This window comes from Antrostomus carolinensis, unplaced genomic scaffold (assembly GCF_000700745.2).
Source record: "Antrostomus carolinensis isolate BGI_N321 unplaced genomic scaffold, ASM70074v2 scaffold1094, whole genome shotgun sequence".
NCBI lineage: Eukaryota > Metazoa > Chordata > Aves > Caprimulgiformes > Caprimulgidae > Antrostomus > Antrostomus carolinensis.
In genome coordinates this window covers 68,802-85,240 of record NW_010309996.1, presented here as the reverse complement: position 1 = coordinate 85,240, position 16,439 = coordinate 68,802, and the positions used below count along the sequence as shown (strand labels likewise).

Below are 16,439 nucleotides of genomic sequence, written 5' to 3'. Positions count from 1 at the left end.
AAAAGGATGGAAAGGGAACTTGTTGATTATGGTTATTACACTGGACTTTGTACAGCTTTGACAGGATTTACACAGCTTCTGTACATGTAAGAGAAGTACCATGCACACCTATTCTTTGTAACGTAGGGTTTTAACATCAGCTGAGCGGCCAGGGATCTTGCTGTGGGTGTGCGCTGGGGTTGCCCTCCTGATGCAGTGTCTCTTAGTGATCTGACTCTTATCTTTACTCCAACCATGAACTCACTATGCGTGCAAAGAGAACAGTAATTGTATTCCACTCTGCATGTTGACAGTAATTTTGTTGATGCATGAGACAGGTATGTGGAGCCTTTAGAAGGCAGTAATTTCTTCTTATGTTTTCCTTTTTTGAACCACGCTGCAAAAGGCTACAGGGGGAATAGCAAAGGAAAGAACTTGCAGACTTCACAAAAATACAAAGTCTACAGCTTGCCCTGGACAGTTATATTTGGCACACATCTGTGATTATGAAATGACTTTTAAATTGCTTTTGAACTTTATCTGGATAATGATTCATCTTTTCAATTTCCTTTCTTCGTCCAGAACATCCGCCATTAACAAACCAACCGGTTGTGATGTTTTACAATCCACATTTGAACCTACTTCTCAAAACATTGCACACTTCCTTAAATAAGCAATTACTCAGCTCATTTGCACAAAGATACAGTCTTGGGACTGAAAGATGGATCAACAACCCACTTTGGCAACCATCTTTGAAACGAGTCGAGAAGCAGTTGCACTAGAGACTTGTTGAACTGCAACATCATGTTGCAGAAATGCAACGTCAACAGGCAGCTGAAGTGTTTCTGTACAAACAGATATTGTACAGCCTTGATTTGGTTGAGCTGAGCCCATTACAGGATTTAGGCATATGCCTAAAGATGGAATTACTTACATGACTGAAGTTAAGATGTGCTTTGTTGTGTATGGGCCTACACAGTACATCTGTGTTTGTATTAAGAGGAAAAGCTGTTCTACAAGACATTCGGGCATTTAAAAATGTATTTTTGTTCTGAACTGGAACAGGAAGTTTTACCATGAAATGAAATTTAGGAAATCTTTAATTTCAGAAGTCTTGTTATTGAGTGTACTTGAAACATTGTGTGTTAGTAATGTTGAAACGCTTTGTGACATTAAGATTGAAACATTGCATGTCCACATATGTTACTAAATTAATTAGAACCAACTGTCAACTAAGCGTGCTGGGATTGCCTGGGTTGTGTATTTCCCACTCCCTGGATGCAGGAAGAGTTCTGGTCTCATCTAGCTTCTTGTTTGAGGTGCAATGCTCTGTAAACACTGTTGTTCAACTTAGCATTAAAACAAGGATATTCATCTGTGCATGATGTAAAGCTGGACCTACTAAACCCTGCTCAGCCCAAATGGCTTTATGTAGGGATATCTCAAGTACCTCGTACCAGGTCTTTGATGCAAATAGTTCAGGGACTCAAGGCACAGACCCTGTGCTTGCAATTGTGGGTGGTTTGGGTCTTCCTTGTCTTATCAGTTCTGACCTGCATGTATCTAAGATGACTCCATACTGTCCAGGAGCCATGGAAGTTTGAGCACAGCACAAATGGATGACTCTCATTTGCATCTAATGCTGTACATGACAAATCAGCCCCTCTGGAACTGCAGGCTGCAGCTGCCAGTCTGGGGGCAGAACTGAGCAGCAGTTACTTAAACTCAAGCTGAGTCTTTACAGAAACTTTAAGGTTCCCTTCCCCGAGTTCCCCAAGCCTGTCCTGCTGTAAACATCTCAGTACCTGGGGACTGCAGCCTGGCTGCAAACTTAAAAGTTGAAATGACCAAATCAAAGCTAAGCATGTTTTGGTAACTTCTTACTGTTTTGCCATAACCAATTGTAATTTTCTTTAAAATGTTTCAGTATTGTGGAATCAGCATTTGTTATAAGGACACTGATGCATTGGAAAAAAATTATGCAGCTCTGTGAGCACACAGCAAGAATGACAGAAAAAGTCTTACTTGAATATAAGTCAGACTTGAATATATTGTTTGCTCTTGCCTGTCTCTAGATACAGTGTCTGTCCAAAAGGGTATAGGTATCTGTCAGTAGTCTCTGAAAGGGGATCATAAAAATCATCCATTTCCCCTGCTCTTAGAGTTACAGTCCCCCTTCTCTTTCTCATTGCCTGATGGACCAAGTAGGGTTGATTCCTAGGTCAAGAGAGTCTTTTTGGGTATGCGGGGTTGTGAAGACAGAGTGGTACTGAAGCGTTGCTTTAGAAAAGTCTCTTTCTTTGTCCCAAACATACAGCATGTGGAGAAATTTATTCAGACAAATGTTTTATCTGAAATGGCTTTTCGTGCTTAAGTCTGTGGGTAGGTATGGCTTTGCTTTGATGTCTTGTCCTTTTCTTTTGAGATTGAAATAAAAATCTGAAGTCCACAGCCTTTGTGTTTCTATCAGCTTTTAGGTCAGCTGTCCACAGCAGAGAAGTTGTCTAATAGTATTTTTTTTGAGATGTTCTTTCATCCTTTAAGGCCTCAACTCCAGCAAAATGTAACCCAGTAAACTTAGCTGGAGCTTCTGAATATCATATTTTATGAAAGACCCCTTTTCCCCAGCTTGGCTTATCTCTTACTCTTTCTGTAAGAAACTAGGGCAGCCCCTAGTACCCACCCAACTGAGTGCTTTGGATTCAGATGTCAGTAAGAACAGGAGTGGGAACCTGGATTATATGTTCATAACAGACAATACGATTGTTTTCTTATTTTACTTGCAGTCACTGCATGTACAGTTCTATTTCTGTCTGAGGAAGCAAAACGCCTTCACAGACGAGTACAAAATGATGCATGTGTTTTCCCAAACCTGAACTCATGAGCTTGTATGTACTTTACTGTAATCTGACACTTATTGTAAGAAATATATTTTACAAAATTGGCAGTGGCAGCCACATATTCCGAGAGAAAAAAGTGTACCAAACTGTACACTGTGTATCAATGATAATGATTTGCAGCAGTTTCTTCTGTAAAAGTAAAGGATAATTTAGCACTTGAAAGCCAGACTTCAAAACCAAAATAAAATCCTTTTCTTTTTCCCCGCCTAGGCTAGGATTCACCTCACCTCACTGTGGACATCGGCAGTGTAGATACATGTGGTAGGACCCATCACCCCAAGCTCTCTTTGCAGTCAGTACAGGGAACAGGCACTTTTAGGCCATGATTCATCTGACCTATTTACATGTCTGCTGTAGGAGGAGATGAATCACTGCCTAGACTAGATCTGTGCAGAGGATAAAGGGAGCCTACGATGGCCAGCACAGATGTAAATGCTTACACAGATCTGCAGTTTGAATTTAGACTTGCAGTTTGGAACAACAATTTTTCAAGGAAGAGTTAATTTTCCCAAGCTACATTTTCCTCACAGAATGTGTGTATGAATATATATATATGGTTTTTTTATTTTTCTTCCTGCAACAAAAACATTTGCAACAATATCTTTTGAAAACTGGCCCTATATCCCCTTCTCCAAATGTTCCACCATCTGAAGAGCTGCCATTTTATCTCTCTCTGCCTCTCACACATACAGACATGTTACACATGCCATGTTTCAGAGCTGGGCCTTCTGAATTTTTAGCATTAACTCAAAATATACTCCTCTGCCTGTGGTAGCCAGAGCTGTTACACACAGATAGATATATATATGTATTAGCTGGTTTTGCTTTTTAAAAAACCCAAAGCAAAATATGTAACCAAAAAACACCAAATGAACATTTCTGAAATTTGCTTCTGTTTAAAATAACATTTTTAAAATTCACATTTTCTGCTAGAATCTGCTCTGCCTGCAGCCTTGGTGAGACAGGGCATCGTAGGAAGAGGAGCATCATTTTCTGGGAGACAAGTACTGGTGCAGAGAGAGGGGAAAGACAGACTTGGTCATCTGAGAATGGGTGCAAGTTCCCAAGTGAAGCTCTGAGAAGACAAGAGAGAGGTAATGTTTCTTTTTGAAAGAGTCTGGTTTATGGGGAGTGAGGATGGTGTCCATGCAGGTACACTTGTGCACATGCTGTAGTACAATGTCCCAGTGCAGCTGAACACCTATCTAGACACAAGGGCAATATTTAAGGAAAAGAAGAAAAGAAGACACCGTGTCACAGAGCTTTACAATGCTCAGCTGCTGCCAAGGAGTGCTCGGTGTAGCTACAGTAGTGGCAGGCAAAATATCCCTCCCATCCAGCCGTTGGCACACAGCACAGCAATCCAGCTATTTAAGGGCTTTTCTGTGGGGATAGGAAGGAAGGGCTGTCCATCATCCTGAGTCCATTGCAGTGGGAAGGGTGCCTGTGACTGTGAAGGTCTTTGGCAAAGGCCACGAGCACCTGGAGGCAGCCAGTGAGAAATGGGCATGAGCTCATGATTCCCAACAGGGTGTAGTGCAAAAGCAGCTTCAGGAAGAGAGTGTGCTCTTTCACTGGTCATCCCAGTCCATCATTCATTAAATATAAGGTTCTATGGGAAAACCAGGGCTTTATGTTCTCTGTGCCCACTCCTGCATCAGCCCTGACGTCAGTAGTTTCGAACCATGGAAGTTAAATTAAGGCCAGTGCAGCCTAATAGGCAAGGGAGAGCAAATGCTAAGAAGTCACAGCAATGAGAAAATACCTGCCAGCTGGAGTTGTGATAAGCACAAATTTACGTTACTCCCCACAAAATGAATAAATTACAGCCTGCGGAACATTACTCTCCCTGGATGCAAAGCCCCATTTCTGTCACTACAGCCAAAAATTCTAGCCTCCCTGTTTTCTGCGTGATCATCAGCTTCTGCTGAAAGCCCCGGACAGGTGTGCATGGGCACAGGGAGGCATCTCCAACCCCTGGCTGTTTGAGCACAATGGCTGGAGTGGGATCTGTTCAGCTGCATCCGCTCGCTCCCTTCCTCACTCTGACAGAAAGTTTCTTCTCCTGGCTCTGACAGCACCGCAGCCACTTGGGGAAGCACATGACTTCCTCAGGAGATGGTGTTTCTTATTTGTGTTGCAGGCCTCCAGCAGGCATGGCACCGAGGCAATATTTATATCAGTTTTTGTAATGTCGTCGCAGCAACTGCAATTTTGTGAACTGAAGTGCTGGCTGGAAGTGGAGAGAGAGGCACAAAGCACACCATGACATGTTGAAATCAGGGTGGAAGGGGAAAAAAAAATAAAAGAAAATCAGCAACCAGCCTCCTCCCCCAGAAAGCTCACTGTGTTCTCGGGTACCAGGGGTGCTGCTTGCCCTCCAGATGGTTACCACAGGGCCCATCTGCCTAAAAGTGAGTCAATGGAAATTGCAGCTCAGGATGCCAGTGACAGGACTGGATCTCTCCCCATGGGGTGCCTGCGGTCCTGGGGCAGCAGGGCAGGGGAAGGGGAGTCCCCAGGATGGTGGCTTTCTGTGCTATGTGCCTAACAGCCTGCTACGGAGAGCTCGAGCCCTTTGGCTGTGAGACAGTGTAGTGCAAGCCCTAGCAGGCTCACTAGCCCGGCTATGAGGCCATGCTGGTCCCTGGTCCCCAGCTGGCATCTCTGCCCCACCCTATGCAGGTGTCCTGGCTTGTGTGGACCTACCTCACCATGGCTGTGGCCTCTACTGGGAAATCCTCAGGAAACCAGGATGGGGGTCCTGTCTTCCAGATGATTTACTTGTTGCTTCCCATTACAGCAATATGACCTGATTCTCTCCTCTTCTGCCTCCTGGCTTGATTTCAATGCTGTTAAGCCAGCAGAGGTTTCATGCCTCACTGATATTACGGGCCTGAAAGCCATAGCTGGCTGAAAGAGAGTGGAGTCCTCTTTATTGTGTCTTCTCACTCTTTCGTCTACCATGCAACTGAGGTAAATAAGTGCCCGTGGCTGGTCCCATGTGTGTAAAAGGGGCTCTCCCCTGCCTATGCATGTTCCTAGTAGGTGACTTGCACCTCTGCAGCCAAACAACAGTGGCTGGCAGGACAGTGGGACTCAATTCTTTCCCCTACACTGCTTTTTCTCCATGTAACTCTGCTGGTCTGTGGAGTTGTGTCTGACAGAGGAGGTGGCACACAGTCCCCAGTTATCTTAGAGCTTGGTGAAACTGAACAAAGTTGACATGGAGTGAAAATGCTTCTATGGGGTACTGCCCCAGACACTGGTTGTGTATCACTATGCACATTTTATCTTGGGCAAGAGCTGAAGGTCATTTGCCCCACACATAGCTGTTTGGTGTAAAATACCTTCACTCTCCTGAACTTCACAGGGTCTCAAGAAAAAGGTCCTCTCCACAGGGCCACCGATGAACTCTCCATGTCTGTGTTCCTCACAGTCCTCTGAAAGGACTGCCATGAAACACCATGCAGGGGAACCGTCGCTCTGTCTGCGTGGCAGTACTCTGAATACCAGCGTGTGAAGTTGCATTGCAGGCGCCATGAGACAGAGACACCATTAAAGCCTGGTAACATGGTAAGCATGGTTTCTTGGGCTGTGTCCCTCAGAAAATCCTCTCCTGTCTCACACTTTATATGCCCTTGCACCATGAGCACCCCTACTTTCTCTCACTCAGAACTGAAACTTCAGCCCCCGAGCTGTTTCCTTAGCCCAAGTGCACTGAAATGGTCCTGGTGAGTGGGGTTGGGGTGAGGCAGGCAGAGAGAGGAAGGGAGTAAGCAAAGACATGCCAGCAACGGTGGCAGATCTTCAGAGGTGGTGTGGGGAGGGCTTGGCAACCCTTTCAGCACTGTCCTATTGCAACAAGAGGGAGGAGGATATACAGCGATTACTTAAAAGCCCCCAACTTTTTCCAGGCTTCTGTTGCACTTCAGAAATTCTGCAAGGGCGAAGAAAAAAAAAATTTAAAAAGACTATCTGAAAAGCAGGTACCCTTGCTAACTAAAAAACTTTCTTTAAGAGCTTACTGCTATAAATAATTGCTACAATTTGAATTGCTGTTTTCAGGACCTTTGGGAAGAAGTTGTGTTCTCATTAATATTTTCTTAGAAGGGTGGCATAGCTTTCTGATTGCTACATGCTTACACTGAAATAGATGTGAAAGCAGTTTTGACTAGCTCAGAGAGAAGTTTCTGATCAGCCTACATCTGAGATTTCCCTTAAGGTCATTAAGGGAGAGGAAGAGAAATAAGTGGATAAGTGCTTTTTTTTTCTTTCTTTCTTTCTTTCTTTTTTTTTTTTTTCCTTTTCCCCCCTCTCTCTCTTTTTTTTTTCTCTCTCTCTTTATCAAAGGTGGATTTTCTGGGTGCAGGAGTTAGCCCTTTAGATGTTGGGTGTTTGTGTGCATAGGGACAAAAATACAATCCTCTAGTAATCATCCACAGACTGTAGTATTTGGGATGATTGCAGTATAACTTAGAATGTAATTTTTATCAGTGATGTAGTGTGTGGTGCACTTTCTGGAAATACAATGTGCTATTTTGGATTCAATAATGCTGTTTTGGAGGGTGGAAGAGTGAATGATTTTCTAGTTCTTTTACCTGAAACTCCCTTATGTTTTTAATACCCTTTTTCTTCTAGGCAAATACTTCTGTGTTAGGCTTCCCTCTCCTTCTCCTGCCCCCGTTCTTCTCTTATTCATGTGTTTTGACAAACATAAAATGCCTTCCAATCCTTAGAGAGCTGTACTCCATCATGAGACTGATGTTTTCTGCTTCTCAATTTTTATTTATGTGAGTCTAAAAATGTGTAGCTCGCTGGCACCCCACGCTGTTTTTGGTTTCTTCCATCTTACATGTGCCACGCTTTTTCTTGTTTGCTTTTTCTTTGCACTCTTTCTTTCTTTCATGGTATTGCAACATTTTTAATACAGGATGTCTGAAACAACAAACACCAATGAAGAGAAGAAACCTCCTCTGAATGGGAGAAGAGCCCTCCCATCAAGCAGCTCCAATGATGAAGAAAATGAGGTCCCTGAGATGGAGGCTTTTGGATTGGTACCTAGAGGATTTAATCCAAAAGGTACTGTGTACAATTAAGACATGAGTCTATTTTTGTATCTTCCATAGTCACCTCTGTCCAGGTCTGTGAGTTAAAACCAAACTATTTTTTTCCTTCCATGTTTTGATCTCAGATAACTTTTATTACTGCTCATAAAAAAACTTGCTATGAACACCCATGTGCATGGAAGTATGACTGCATTACCACAGGTTATGGGCAGGGAAATTGAGGAGTGGAGAAGCTGAGTGACCAGTTCTCATCTTGAACTGTGGGAGTGGTTAAAAAAAGGCAAGAATGCGTTTTCTCATTTTAATCACAATGACAGAGTCACTTTAGGACCTGCTGGCTTCAGGAACAGCTGTGGCAGCAACTGGGGTGAAGGGGGCAGGAGGAGCCTCACCTCTTAATGGCCCTGCTGGTTTGTACAGCCTTAAGCTGATTGTGAAAATGTTGTAAAATGCTGGCTGGCAGGGAAAACTTTCGCTAGTGTTCAGCTCACTTATAAAAATGAATGTGAAACTAAAAGGAATCCCCATATTTTTAATTATTCCCTTGTGAAAAATGTTTCAACTGTTTGGTTGGGGAGAGAAAAAAATATCATGGTAGGGGTTGAGCAAATCAAACAATATTCTCAGTGCCAACACTTTGGAGTAAACCTGAAAAAAATAGGTAAGATTTGGTTCAAATGAAATTGGGATTGGCTCCTGAATGAGTTGACCAACCAAAAGACATTAACTTTTGTCTGTTTGAAATGAATAGCCAAACTTGTTGAACGTGACAATTCAGGGTAGCCAGATGTAATAATACTTAATACTTGTATGGGACTTTTCATCCAGGGTTGAAAAAGTGCTTCATGAATGTGGACAAGTATTAATTACTGCATTTTAAATATTGGGAAACAGACAAAGAGATTTTAAGTGACAAGTTCAATTTTTTATTGCAGGGCATTATTTCTGTAGTCCTAAACATGTGCCTTAACCACACGTACCCCCCGACCCCTGTTTTAATACACATTTCTTAATACATAAGCATGTCTTAAAAAATGTCTGAGCAAACCAGCTGACGTGTTAAGACTGTAGAAACTTTGCTTGAACCCTGTAGCTCTGGGGCAAGTATGTGTGTTTAAATTGTCATATGTAATGCAATGCAGGTCCTGACTGGATATTATTTCAAACCCTATATGCTCACGAAAGCTGGAGATATGTAAGGGTGTGGGATACCTTAGAAAGAATGCAGCCTGTAGCTAAAGCCTACCAGTACCAGGAGAAAGATTCCTATTTCCTTTTGATGTGCTTCACATCAGACCGTGAATGAGTGCAGTGCTGGTGGGTGGGAGCCTCTTGCTTTTCAGAAAGGCAGTAGAAACTTAGGAATGTCAAGTCAGGTGAGTTGAGTCAGGAACCCAACATGTGCTTAAAGTGATGCTGCTGATGAGAAAAACAGCCCTTGTCCAAAGCAAGAGTTTGTGTGGCCATAGGATAGGCCTGGCTATGTGACTGGCATGGCTGAAAACCAAATGTGTCCATAACAGCAAAACTCTCTTTGTACCGCTGGATCAACTCTGCTGTGGGGTTCAGCTCTGCAATGCTTGTACCAACACCATGGAAGTGGTGACCTGAAGGGAAAGGGCTGAAGCACTGTTTCAGTGCCCATCTGATGCAAGTGTGGTCCCTGGGTACACTGTTTTGGGGTAGGATGCTTCAATCACCTATCAGACCACATTAAATGTTTATAGCCCAATGGAGCTCAGACTGGGACTTCCATTCAGGAGCTGAACCTGCCCAGAGCACTTGGTGTTGTGCTTGGGGTATAAAGTGAGTGTCAGCAGACAGAGCAGGAGTGACAGAGTATGGCAGAGCTCAGGAACCACGAGCACATCCTTGCAGAGGACTGTTTGTGCCACCTCCTTCCCCTTTTTCCGCACACCTCTACGCTTCTGGGTTGCCGAAGTTTTTTGTAGTGATTCCCATATTTCATTGCCATAGCACACTGAAAAAAAAAAATGCAAATGCTTTTATCCCTGCTGTTACAGCTGAGGTGTTTTCTAGCCTTTGGGGTAGGATTGGATACCTGCTATAAACATCTAAAAGTCACTGTCTTCACCTGTGTCAGATTAAAGTCAACACAAAACCACCCAGTGAGGGGAGTTGAGGGCACAGGCTGTCCAGAGAGGCAGCGAGTGTCACTTCCAGGGTGATCTGTACCTTTCAGCTCCACTGGCAGAAGGAACTGGCCATAATGAGAGGTTACATACCAGGCTCGCATCATTTAGGTGCCTAAATTTAACTGAATCTTGCCGTTGATCTGTGCAGTGTAGGTGTCTACAGCTGAGCTAGTCACCCTTGTTTCCCTTGACAGCCAACAGAGAGAAATAGGCATTTTTAGGGTGTGATTCATTTGACCTATTTTAGCTACTACTCTAGGATGAGGTAAAACCCTGTGCTTGACTAGCTCTTTGCTGACACCCACTTCTACTCGACTGAATCACATATGGAGCGAGCAGCAGAGGCTGCCAGGACAGCTGCCTCTCCAGCCGGGTCAGTGGGCTGCCTGCTGTGGGAGGAGATGCTCAGTGAGGAGGACATGCAGCCCCTGAGTCCTTCTCCAGCAAGAAGGCTGTGTCTCTGTGAAAACGCCTGTGCCGTGTCTCCCCCCTGGCTCTTCCTCACCAGCTCACGTCACTGCAATGTGTTACGAGTGGGCCTGGTGCTTACAGCCGCTCGGTGGGAGGACACAGCACTGCAGCCCCATGGTCTGCAAGCTCCCCACGCACCCTCCTTTGCAAAGGTTGGCGACTCACCAGGGAATCGTGCTTCCCCTTTTAGCAGTGGTGGACACCTCCTTTGGAAACTCACGCTATTCCATTTGTAATCCAGAGCCCTTTGTGGTCCCGCAAGAAAGCCCGATGTTTGAAGGCTATTCTTGTTATTTGAAAAACAGCCTAAGCTTGTGCTCATTTATTTCCATGCAAGCTTAACATTGCAAAAGCTTTAAGAAAGCATCAGACTGCTGCCTCTCATGCAGCAAACCTCCTTGCACTAAACAGCAGACCAGGCTATGGGGAAACTCTCAAATGGACCTGACTTCAAAGGAGCCATTGATGGCCACCTGTCCCTCACAAACAGATGAGCAGTGACATGCAGAGCTCCTGGACCTTTCCTTTTGGTCATACTCTGGTGATGGTGTTAGCATATCCCATTGCCCTGCTCATGTTTTGTCCTCCGTGATTACCATTACTGTAATTAACACAGGTTCAGTCACAGATTATCTTCATCTGGCAAGATCAACTTATGTTTTAATATTGAGATTGAAAGTGAAATGTGTTTTCTGCAGATGTGTACGGTTGTGTTTTGACAGGAGCCATGTAAAGTCTTGAGATGAAATTAAGCAAATGCTGAATTAAGAGCCCAAGGTGGCTTAGCTTTGCAGTTCCTTGAAGGGGCTAACATGTGAAGGAAGGGCAGGGTCACTGTTGCCTTTTTATTTTAGAACACAGGATGAAAACACAATAAAAACCCTCAATTCCAATTTTATGTCTCCTTGGAAGGAGGGAGAAGCTGAGACAAACTTACTGATCCCTCACAGAGCCCCAAGATATGCAGCTTTTACACGCAGTGCTTTGAGTCTGGGAGGGGTGGGAGAGATAACGGGGACGATCCTCCCATGCCCTCACTTTACATCCTTCTGGGAAATTCCTGCCTTGTGTAATTTAATTGTGAGCTTTGTCAGCATTATTGTGAGTGAGAATTGGTAAGTTTTGCAGGGAGGGAGGCAAAGACATTCCCCACTTCACAGAGGGGTAATAAGAACAATTTCTGAGCAAACACATTTAATGTTTCACACAAAAACCATCTCTAACTTCAGCCAGTGCTAAAGCCAGTGGGGATCTACAGAAGTCACTCCAGAAGCCTGGTGAATTGAGCAGAGAAGAACAAAAACATTGCGATGGGGCTTTAAGCCTGCCTCAGTATTGAACAGGGCGTTCCAGCCTTTCCGTAGATTAAGGTGAACAGGAGGTGGATCGTTTAGGGTTCAGCTATTCAGGGCTTTTCCATGAAAGGATCCTTATCATGCTGTGTCCTCAGGCAGTTTCCTTTCCTTCTGTGTCCCACAGATCAGGGCTAGGTACCTGATGGTGACAATCCACAAGCGGGACCTGCTCCTGCTGCCCTCATTTCCCCCTCTCCTGTTAGCTGTCACCCAGAACCCAGGTTGGGTGGCTTGGTCAGGGCAGGAGAAGGACCACACTAACATCCAGGGGTGTTGCTGCCTGTGGGGCTCTGCTGATGTCTAGAACACGTCCCTGTAGAAAGGCAGGGCTAATGCATACACTGCTATAATCTGGAGGCTACACACCTGAGAGGGAGCTGCTCTGCTGTTTGTCCAGAGCCAACTCCTGTGCAGTGTCTCCCTGGTTCAAGGAAAAGCAGTATGTAAAGCTGTTGTCTGAGCTTCTGTCAAATGGACCATGTTCAGCCCTCGGGGACTTGAATATCTGTCTCATTCACCAAGCACATCATTTCTGCTTGCAGTGTACTCAGTAGCAGGCCAAATTAGCCACCATCATGAGTACACACAGCTCCACCAACTGCTGTAAATGTGCCCCTCTTTTTGCCAGGCTCTGTCACTGTCAGTATAAAATGCAGAAATTAGCTAGCTTCTAACTGTCAGCACCTGGAAAGACAAGCTGAGAGCTGCAAATCAAGCTTTACTCTTCCGTCACTCTCCTGGTGGTGAGCAGTAATGGTCTTCCTGCAGAGGTTTCATGATTATCTTCCCAAGCATATAGGCAAAAGAATGATGTCCAGTTCATTTTTATGTGGTTGCTCATTGTGTGAGAACACTCTTCTTGTGAAGATTCCTGGTATGGTACAGTCATGTAGTTTGTGGTGACTGCAAATGCCTTTGGCTATCCCAGTGCCACCCCACACTGGTCACTAGCTGAGCAGACTAACTTCTAGAAGTGGTAGGCTATAACCCTGTAGACAGCCCTAATTTGAAGGGAGTGAAGCTTTGCCTGTGCGTGTTATAGATACCTACTGCTGCTTGCCTGTAACTCTATGCTGTAATTATATACTGTAATGTTATATTTAGTTTTCATAAGAAGATACTAATAGCAGTGGAGGTGTATTGAGAAGCTGAGTCTAGACACATACAGTATACAAAAACCTTATTTAATAGAGACAATCCAAGCTCTCAGCTGAATGCAAGATCATTAACTGCCTCACAGGATCTTCAGCGCTCGATAGTAGTAGTGCTTTGGAAACATTAATGCATTTAAGCATCACAAAACCCCTGTGAATTTGCATTTTATAAATGGAGGGCTGCAAGAAGGGAAACATGAAGCCACAACTGTCAAAGCCCCACTGATTGCACTGGTAAACTTGTGAGAGCGAGGCCCAGACTTGCAGGAAGACGATGCTGAAGGAAAGATGGAGCCCAGCTCTCCTTGGGGACATTCAGCTTCCCACCCATAACAACCTGTCCTTTCTGCAGTTGCTTTCACTATTCACTAGAAACCTTGAAGCCTCTGTGAAAAAGGCAGGTGAACAGAGAAGCATCAGTCCATAAATCCTGGCTCATCCAGGGGGATGTAAACCCCAAAGAGATCCAGCATGCTCCATTGTATCAATATTGACGTTCCAACATACTGACTTCTTCCCTCTATGTTCATTTATGTATCTCTGCAGATTACCTGCGTGTTGTGGACATTCATATGTTCAAGGATCCCCAGGAGATTAACAAGCAGGAACACCACACCGACAAGTACTACAACCCCAAGCTGATAGTGCGTCGGGGACAGCATTTCCAAATCCAGATTGACTTCAATCGACCCTACAAGCCAGAGACGGACCAGTTCTGGCTGGAGTATTTGATAGGTAAGTGCCCAGCAAAGGCTGTGTCATATCAGCAAAGTAAGGTTGAAGTCTCTCATAAACAGGAACACAGCAGTACTTAATGGCTGGGTCTTTTCCTATTACGGTTGATAAACCATAAAAATAGGGTTAACCGCAGGCAAGGAAGCACTTTTCTAAACAGGGTCTGAATCCTTACTTGAGAAAGTCAGCAGAATTTCTTGTGAGAGAAGGAGCAGTATTTGGGGCTTTCTGTTTAGCAAGAAGCTGTACTTTGTTGAGCTTTCCAAGTTATCTCTGGTTAATGCTATATGGCAATGCTGAAAGGTAGATGGAATGGGAAACACCTTTTATTAGCATTTAGGAGATGCAGGGAGGAAGAGTGTGTTGTTTAGGGTGGGAGAGATGACTATGTATGATCCTGGATAACAACATGTTGAGTACACAAGAGGGAAAAATTACTCAGGGTGGAAGGAGACCTTGTAACTTTGCAGCTTGCATTTACAGCCAAGTTGGTAACAAGGGAGACAGTTCAGAGGTGGTAGCTTACTCAGGGCCACATCAGAGGTTTTCTTGATCTACTGCAAAAAGAGCAAGAAAGCATTTTTCTTCTCACCGAGCGATCTTCATCAGAGACCCAGGTCCTAATGTACCAATTGAAGGTACAGGACTAGAGAAGGGCATGACCCCACTAGAGAAGGGGAAAAGCAAATGATAGAGTGGGGCTTCTTGCTGTGCTCCAAAGATGGCCCCACCAAATGCTGCACCCTACATTGCAGATCCGGGAAAGCCCTGGCTTCATCTAGATTGCTCTGTGAGTTTCTGTGTTAAGGTGTCAATGTTCCTCTTATAAACTCTTTAAAGTAGGTTTGAATTGATGTTTTAATTTACTTTCCTGAGAGATGCGGTTCCAAAATTTGTAACATTTTTTTTTTTTTCCACCGTAGAATTATGATGATGTGGTCATTTATATTAGATTCTTTGCCTTTTAAAGCTAGATGGGTGTTTATCTCTTAAACATATGTGCAGTGAAAAGGTTACTGTCTGCACGTTTTTTTTTCATGAGTCTCTTCTTTCTAATTTAAATTAGGGTTGGGAGGCATGTTATGACAGTCCAGTGACTGATTGGCTGAACAGCCACAAGTGCCTTTAAAAATTTAATATGCATAAATATCATTAGTTCTTTGGGGATTTAATTAAATTCAAGACTGTTCCCTTAATCTTTATACATTTAAAACAAACAGCTGTAGCAAGAAGAAGTGGAAAATGGAACATTTGTTTTTTATTGCATTGTGTGCAGTTTGCATTTGTTTTAATCAGATATTCTATATTGGAAGAAGAAATTTAACACTTCTTTTGATGGTGCACAGTCCACTTAAGAGAATATATTCACTTATTTTCCTGTTGTTCTTTCCTAACACATCTGTCCATGGTTTGTACCTTGAATCTCTAAGCATGGATACGAATCCCTTCATCTTCAGCCACGGTAGGAGTGGGGTTAAATGCAGCCTGAGCTAGGGGAGACTTTGCCACAAACTCAGCTCTGAATTATGACTTTGGAGACAGCCCTGAGTCTGTGGTTGACTTCCCCTCCCCGTTCTTTGCTGTTACTGTCCTTTCTGTAAAATGCTGGTGTCCCATGTGTGGTGGCTGGCAATCAGCTGAAGGAAAGTGCTGCATATACAGGATCTATAGAATGCTGTTGTCCTCCCCTGTTTTTTAAGTGTCTGCTTCTGTGAGCACCACTGCCCTCTTGCTACAAGGGATGTAGCTCACAGAGATTCAACTGGGAGATGTTCAAGTTCCTCTTCTAGAAACTGTTTAATATTCAGTGCTCCACAAATGTTTCTCTTTACCCACATGTGGTGAAAACACAGCACATTTTTTCTCAGAGGCTAGCAGCAGAAAGCAAAACAAAAACAGTCCACAGAGGAGAAGGAAACTGTTCAGAGATTATCTGCTTGACTCTTGCTACTTCTCCTTTTATTGGCAAGTCCAATATTTAATGCCCTGAAGGGGAGAAAAAGGAGATTTCTTATACTTAGGAAAGGGTACTGAGTGCTCAAGGTTTCAGTGCTGTGTTCTCAAACCTGTTTTCCTGGGGAGACATGACCATTTACAACCAGGTTTTTTCTGTTCCTCTGTCTGAAGAGCGAGCATTCACCTCTGGTAATGCCAGAGCCCAGTCCCAAAGCTGTTGTCTCTGTGAGCAGAGGAGGGAGGCAGGCACCTCCAGGTGGCAGCTTAGCCCTGCTGTCTCAAAATGGGAAGAACTATCTTCTGGATTTTTTTTGTCTTCCTCTGTTAACTCTTCCCCTTAGACCAGGCTCTGACTTTATGATGACCAAAGACAAGGAAGGCAAATCCTACCCTTTGGTACAGCCAGACAGGCGCTACATCTAGGGGCTGGCTCAGGCAACAGCCATATAACAGAGGCAGCTTGAGCTCAGAGAAGCTTTTTGCACTGAAACAAGGGATATACTTCCTAGGAAAGTGCTGAGTTTGAGCGATTAAAGTGATGGACACAAAGAAATACCATCAGGTTTTTGTAAAATGACATTACCGAGGAGTTCTCTGTGTGTCTGACCAGTGGATTTCATAGAATGGTTTGGGTTGGAAGGGACCTTAAAGCCACCTAATTCCA

General features: G+C 44.0%; 1 protein-coding gene across 1 annotated transcript in view; it reads left to right on the top strand.

Annotated features, from left to right (window-relative positions):
- The first annotated feature begins 7,813 nt into the window (after positions 1–7,813).
- Positions 7,814–16,439, top strand: part of F13A1 (coagulation factor XIII A chain) — a 56,589-nt gene continuing 47,963 nt past the window's right edge. Inside the window, exons 1-2 of the mRNA XM_010166253.1 lie at positions 7,814–7,961; positions 13,631–13,819. Coding sequence (XP_010164555.1) covers positions 7,814–7,961; positions 13,631–13,819 — 337 coding nt within the window. The remainder of the gene's footprint in view (positions 7,962–13,630; positions 13,820–16,439) is intronic.